The 7,917-nt window shown below is 34.7% G+C and overlaps 1 protein-coding gene across 1 annotated transcript; it reads right to left on the bottom strand.

Moving 5' to 3' along the window:
- Positions 1-1,092: 1,092 nt before the first annotated feature.
- Positions 1,093-7,696, bottom strand: LOC132726146 (aromatic-L-amino-acid decarboxylase-like). The gene is made up of 7 exons (XM_060711416.1): positions 7,677-7,696; positions 5,980-6,074; positions 4,817-4,884; positions 3,985-4,075; positions 2,907-3,005; positions 1,946-2,047; positions 1,093-1,510 (listed from the first exon to the last, which is right to left on the bottom strand). Exons 1-7 carry the CDS (start codon positions 7,681-7,683, stop codon positions 1,313-1,315), a joined length of 660 nt encoding a protein of 219 aa, XP_060567399.1. The 5' UTR covers positions 7,684-7,696; the 3' UTR covers positions 1,093-1,312.
- Positions 7,697-7,917: the final 221 nt, after the last annotated feature.

The raw sequence follows: 7,917 nt of genomic DNA on the forward strand, positions 1-7,917 counted from the left end.
AGTAATGGACCTACACAAATATAATATTCTATTCATCTCGAAATCGAAGACTGTTTTAAAGGGAGACAGATTTGAGTACATAAGATAATTTTGATATTGTTGTCATTAATTTGCCGGAGTATCCCGTGAAAAAGAATCATTTATCATTGAAGCGCCTTTTGTGTAACGCTAACATTTAGCACGTCTTTTTTGTTCCGTTTGGACAATCTTGAATTTTTATTTTTATCGTGCCATCGTTTACCATCGCCTTTTAGTCACTTGTATGTAGATAAATCTTAATGGGTTGAAGTGCAATGCATTAAGAATCGTCACTCTGCCCTGCATACTTTTGGAGTCATTGCCATTTTACATTTTTACACTTTGAACTTTGTCTGGAACATAACTCTGAAACTACAGGAGGTATCAACAAGTAATTTAGTACGTAGATATATCTCATTAAGTAGAAGTGCAGTGTATTAAATCCGTAACTCTGTTTTGTCTAATTTTGGAGTTATCGCCCTTTTTATTTTTTACACTTTGAAATTTGTTTGGAATATTACTCTGAAACTACATGAGGTATCGACATGTAACTTAGTAGATAGTTACACCTTATTGTGTAGAAGTGCAGTGCACAAGAACCGTAACTCTGCCTTGTCTTATTTTGGAGGTATATCCCTTTTTACACTTTGTCTTGGACATAACTCTGACAACTCTAGGAGATATCAATAAAAAAACTAATTCTCTGTGCGCAAAACCTATTTGGGGAGTATCACCCGCATCGGCCGGCTCTTGTGTTGTATTTGTTGAGGACGGTGGGGGCCTTTGTTTATTGAGTAATGTCGCCCCTCCTTGTTGACCATTGTTCTGTTATTTTATATCACGTGTCTTGCTATATACTCTTTATGATATGGGTAAAGCTAGGTCAGTCATAACGGTCAAGAAATAATGCGCCCAGCACTACTTGGTCCACATTACTTGATATAACACTAGGAGTAGATTCGGGAGTTATTATTATAAGTTGAAAGAACTTATCAAGGTGACATAAAGATAAAAGATGAAATAAATATGTTTGGACTTATTTTGGAAATAAAAGTTACAAGGTGACGATCAATCCACTCTCTTTATATTTATTATAAACTTTACATCATGACACAACAAATCACAGTACATCTTTCAATACAGTTCTTGCTGCATTCTTATAGACACAATAAAATATGGACCTTACCATGTCACGTGGCTCATCTTGCCTCATACTCCGATAAGGCCGCCTATGACTGGTATTTCACCATAAATTCTTCTGAGATAAAACAAATTATCCTATCACTAATATGCACTACTTTTCGCTACTTAAAATACTTGATGTTACTTCCAGTATAACTTTCCAAGCAAAGGTCATGTCATCTGAATTCGTTCTAGAGGCACAGACGGCCAACCGTAGAAAATATGTGTCCTTTACTTTAGACGGCACCATATGTATACGTCCGTCTGCATTTATAGCTTTCAGTAGCTTTTCATTTATTTCATTTGATTTCTGAAAGAAACGATAAGAAAAACTTATGATGGTTATCTATTTAAAACGGTGCAACCGGGCATGGATTGAAACCTTGCATCTACCACAATCGTCCATGTTCAGGCCGGTAATTATTTTTTCGTGTTTGGAGACCTTGTAGATACCATTTTGACTATTTTCATATTTTTTTTGTCAAAATAGCATCATTAGTATACAATAAATGTACTTGTCTTACGTTACTGTCACAAAAGCAAAAGATTCCCGCGTCAAAATTTTCAGACGATCAAATCTAGCAGACGTCATTTAAATTACTTGAATAAATGGCTCTTATTATTTCCCAAAGAATATATTGATGTAAAAATAAACTTTTTTTGCGACAGGATGAATGGAGTGCAGTAGAAAGAAAATGGCAATTTCGATTGATTTATTCATTAAAGTATCAAGAAATAGACTTACCTTAAGTCTAAAACAAACTAGGCCCATAACAACCTTGCCAAAGATTTCAAACCTGTCGTCATTTCTTACAAGAGCCTCAAACTCATGCGCTAACCTAACGTCCTAAAATGTAATACATTTCATAATAAGACAAACAAATGGAATCAGTGATGTATGGTTTAACAGAGTCACGTACGTTTTCAAACCTTGTACAAATTTTTGGTATCAAAATCTCACGTACGTTTTCAGAACCAGTCAAACGTATAAAATCAGTGATTTATGGTGTCACAGCGTCACGTACGTTTTCAGAACCAGTCAAACGTATGAAATCAGTAATTTTTGGTATCACAACACCACATAATTTTAATTTTTTCAGATCCAATATCAAACTTATACCATCGGTGATTTATGATGACGCAGCGTCACCTAGTAGTAGGCTACGTTTTCAGAACCAGTCAAACAAATGGAATCAGTAATTTATGGTGTCATAGCGTCACGTTAGTTTCAGGGCCGGTTAAACGTATGGAATCAATGATTTATATCATCACAACGTCACGTAAAATTTCAGATGAAGGGGAAAATTGTAGTGAATGTAATACTTTCTTGCATATCAGACATGGATTTTCTATTGATTTCACGGTGCTTGAAAATATTATTATTTGTTACCCCCATTTTACGTGTACAATGTGCCACGTAATTTATAATGATGCCATTTCGGAGCAATTTTAAGAATGATTTGCCTGCGTTAGACCTCCGGATCACTTTGTTTTGTCTTTCTTACGGATATAACATGAATCAACTAGTATGTCATGTGTAAAGCACTATAAAGGGTCATTGGTCGAAAGTCTCAGAGTAGTACATTAAATTCGCCATCTTTCACACATCGTTAAGGATTTGACATAAAATATTTGAAATCACTTTCTATATTCGAATGTGTATCTTGTAAAGGACAATGCATTTGAAACAAAAGATTATTTAGTACCTTTCGTATATATTCCTGGAGACCTTTTTGTCCATACATTCTCAAAACAAACCATAATTTCAATGATCTAAACCTCCTTCCGAGTGGTATATGCCAATGCTGTAGTTAGAATAAATGAGAATAATTGAGCCGCGCCATGACAAAACCAACATAGTGCGTTTGCGACCAGCATGAATCCAGACCAGCCTTCGCATCCGCGCAATCTGATCAGGATCCATGCTGTTCGCTATCAGTTTCTCTACTTGTAATAGGGTTTGTAAGCGAACAGCATGGATCCTGATCAGACTGCGCGGATGCGCAGGCTGGTCTAGATCTATGCTGGTCACAAACTCACTATGTTGGTTGTGTCGTGACGCGGCTCAAATAAAGATAAAACAAAATAAAACAACTAATGACAATGGACAAATAAAAAAGCTGTCATGCTCATCATATATTACTTCTTTGGCTTGTATTATTGTAATAAGCGTCGATGTAACCAAAAGTAAAATCCAAATCTGTGTCACCTAGCCATATTAAAAACAAATACATGACACGGAAAGTTACGATGATAGCCGAATACAAACACAGATTTTTGCCTGTGAAATGATTGAATTTAAATCATTTAGAAAGGTCAACAGTTACATGCTTCTGTTTGCAGTAATTAAAATAACATCAAAGGCTTTTAATTGCAGGAAAAAATATACAAACTTCACAAGGAAAAAGACAAAGTACAAAACGGCTCAAAAACACCCTAGCAAGGCTTTCATTAATAGAAGTTTGGGAGTCATTTACTGATTTAAGCTTGAGACTTTCAAAATCTAATAGTTTCCTTCTTTACCAATAAAATGTAAATTCCAATATTAGATTTGACTTCTAAATTTTCAAAATTAATGTAAACCCTGACTTAAGCCAAAATGATTCACATTAAAACACACATTTTATATTTTCGACGCTTATTTGAGTAATAACTAATTATCTCACAGGCTCTTTTAGTTAGCAAACGAAATTTGACTGTTTTTCTTTTGTTACTTTTTCATTTTTTATTTATTTGTTCTCATTTATGATTATTATTACAAGTTTAAAAAATGATATAATTTACCCTATAATCCGGCATTTTGCCTTGATTGTCATGTTTCAAGTAGAGGGGGTCGACGTTGAATGCTTCACTTATTAGATCACTGTTTTTAACCCTGTAATGTGAATAAAATAAAGCGAATAAATGTAAAGCGAATAAATTTTACGTCGTACCAACACTTTACAGGTAATGTGGCGACTGCCTAGCTTTGCTAGCTGAGGAAGACCTCGGATGTCCATTCGTGCATTTTTTTAGGCATGAGCGTGTATCTGAGTAGAACCATCGACGTTCCTCGGTCCGTTCGAGATAAACATAAACATGTTTTCACTAGTTCAAAGGGTTATGAGTAATACCATTTCTTTACAAATACATAGATTCTTATAAAGATATATATATGATTAAACTGCACATCTCGAAATCGTTGTCATAGACATTTTATGCTCATCCTTGCCTTACATAATATGTTATCACAGAAATTTATTGAAATCTATGTAACTCTTAGCGATGTCCAATTTGAATAACAGACTGAATAAATTCTGTATTGGAAGCTGCGTTTCCCATTATAAGGTCAAGTAAAATTGGTCTTTTTTTTAAACTGCCAGTTTTTTTAATGACAATATATATTCATATTGTAACCACCTATAGTGTTTACAATTTCAAACACAACATATCCAATTTGTATGAAGTTAATTAAAACATGTTTATTTTGTTTTCACAAAGAGACTGTGTATCAATTATAAATATTTTCAAATATGAAATTTGAGCATAGTATATATTTAAATAATTTTCATTATTTATACATGGAATATTTCTATCTAACTTAGGTAATAGCAACATGTACAAACCGTATACTTACCACATTGCAGAGCAATCAAAGTTCACGTTCAGCCATTTATGAGGGTTAAAATTAAACGATTCAGCATACTGAAATTTACCAAATTACAATTAATGCTTTTTACTGCAACAAAAGTTAAAGGCACATTATGCCTCAGAAACAAATAGAAAATTGAGCCGTGTCACGACAAAACCGACATAATGGGTTTGCCACCAGCATGGATCCAGACCAGCCTGCGCATCCGCGCAGTCTGATCAGGATCCATACTTTTCGCTATCAGTTTCTCTACTTGTTATAGAGTTGGTAAGCGAACAGCATGGATCCTGATCAGACTGTGCGGATGCGCAGGCTGGTCTGAATCTATGCTGGTCGCAAACCCATTATGTTGGTTTTGTCGTGACGCGGCTCAAATGTTTCCTTCTCTAGCAAGTGTAAACATAAGTTTTATAACGTTAATTTAATTGTTTTAGATCATGTTAGATGCTTATCACCTGGAGAAAATGGTGCTGAATATGCAAAATTATTTGTCATAAAAAGCAGTATGTAAATAAAGCAGTTTTAAAGCGTCCATACGAAATACTAAATCACTATAACTGTACGAAACAGAAGAGAAAGATGGTTCAAGTAAATGGCCAATGAATAAAATAGAATTACTTGTTTTAGTAAAAGATCCATGTCGCGACCCCTGGAGTTGTTTCGGAAACCCCCGCACATACGCTAGGCGTATACGTTTGCTAATTAAAGTGAAGTTTCCTAAATTCCTATACAATATTGTTCAATTACGATCAGTGAATTAAACGTTTGTGACAAAACAAATGTAAAAAGATTTTCATTATGTCACACGGATGTTTGGTTTCTTTATTATAGTAAATAACTTTTATTTCGAACTCTTTGACAGTTTTCCCGACTGTTAGAATCTGGCAAAAGAATAGGGGACAGTTTTCAATTTGTTTTTACTGAAAATGATACAAAAATAATATATTTGGAATATACATCATCTTATTTCCACCGAATCAAAGCAAAAATGCTACATGTGATATCTTAACCTAGGTATGTTTTTATCTCAGTAAAGATTACAGTCAGGTACATTCCATTGCCCGTGAATAGTATTCAGCGAATGCTTATTTTCATCATACGTATTTATGAGTGAGTTTTGTTGGGCGGAATTGCCGTGAGAGTTATACCTGAACACCGTCTAACATTGGCCTGAATTCTGGACAGATGAACGCACTTCCGGCATATGCAGCGTCTATATGCATCCATATCCCTTCTTTTTCACCTATATAATAAATAATAGAAACTATGATGTAATTTGTTTTTGTATTTTTTATTACTAATTCTTATATATTTATAGCGAGCTCGACGAGCTGGCCCGAAGGGCCTGCTCGCAAAGCGAGCTTTACGGTAACGCGAGTACCTGCTAAGTGATGGTTTTGAAAACTTTCGTCCAAAGTACCGAATTGGACACATCGCAACCTTTCGAATTTTAAGATAACGATAAAAACTGAGGAATTCTGACTGAAAACGGATGTGTAGACTGGTCACCCGCGCACGTCTATGGGAACCATAATTGGGCAGGGAACCAGAATAACGGAAGCTGTGTATAAAAAGTGAAAATCGAAGGCGCCATTTTGTTTGAAATCTGATAAATAAAAACAATTTTTTGTCGAATTTTGTTGTGAAAACTATCTAGAATGAAAGAAAATGGTCTAACTAAGAAAATGAATCCGAACACCAATATCTTTTATTCAGTTGTTAACGCTGTACAGACGTTTAAAGTATTGTTTACGTGACGTCACAATGTAGCGCGAAACAGCACGTGCAAAACAAACAAATCAAGTACGCTATTTTTATGTCGCAAACGTTTTAAGTTTTACATTTATTTCACTTTAAATAATCTTTATTTCGCTTGAAAAATTATAGAGTGAAATAAAATAAACAAAGTTTTATCAACGTTTTCAAAACTCGTTATTCATTTCACGACAGGGGCGGAGCCATATTTAACACACAGTACGTGTGACGTCACACGCAATCGTCACTGCATTTGAAATAAAAATGAGCGATTATTTCATACTATTTCACGTAAAAAGTACATCCAGCTCGCTTTGAGGCTTTGCCTTTTTCATATTATTTTTAATTACATTAAATTGTATTTATTTTTGTATTTATTTATGTATTGACTTACTGAAAATTCTGATATTTGTAATTATTTTTTACCCAGAATACATTAATATGAAAAAGGCAAAGCCTCAAAGCGAGCTCGATGTACTTGTATGAAAGCTCATTTTTATTTCAAATGCAGTGACGAGTGCGCGTGACGTCACACGTACTGTGTTTACACGTTTACGACATTAAATTTGTTTGTTTTGCACGTGCTGTTTGGCGCTACGTTGTGACGTCACGTAAACAATACTTTAAACGTCTGTACAGCGTTAACGACTGAATAAAAGATATTGGTGTTCGGATTCATTTTCTTAGTTAGACCATTTTCTTTCATTCTAGATAGCTTTCACAACAAAATTTGACCAAAAAAATTGTTTTTATTTATCAGATTTCAAACAAAATGGCGCCTTCGAATTTCATTTTTTATACACAGCTTCCGTTATTCTGGTTCCCTGTCCAATTAAGGTTTCCATAGACGTGCGCGGGTGACCAGTCTACACATCCGTTTTCAGTCAGAATTCCTCAGTTTTTATCGTTATCTTTAAATTCGAAAGGTTGCGATGTGTCCAATTCGGTTCTTTGGACGAAAGTTTTCAAAACCATCACTTAGTCAGGTACTCGCGTTACCGTAAAGCTCGCTCTGCGAAAGCAGTGCCCTTCGGGCCAGCCTCGTCGAGCCGCTTATAACATGCCGTTATATACATGTTATCTACTTACAAAACCATCCCTAGTTCTAGAGTGTTTATCACAAGGCACAGCAAATTTGTGGTTCCCTATTGTGTGCACAAACCCCTGTAAAATAAGAGCAAAAGTGTTGAACCCACTTTTATGTCCAATAATTATAAAAAAAAATCTCAAAATTCACAAAAAGTAGCAAATATACTGTTAGAAAATGAGATAAAAATACATCGTATTTGAATAAGAAACAGTAAAGTCGCAATAATTTGATTTGCACATGA

This window comes from Ruditapes philippinarum, unplaced genomic scaffold (assembly GCF_026571515.1).
Source record: "Ruditapes philippinarum isolate M1 unplaced genomic scaffold, ASM2657151v2 ctg3301_1_1_1_1, whole genome shotgun sequence".
Taxonomy (NCBI): Eukaryota; Metazoa; Mollusca; class Bivalvia; order Venerida; family Veneridae; genus Ruditapes; species Ruditapes philippinarum.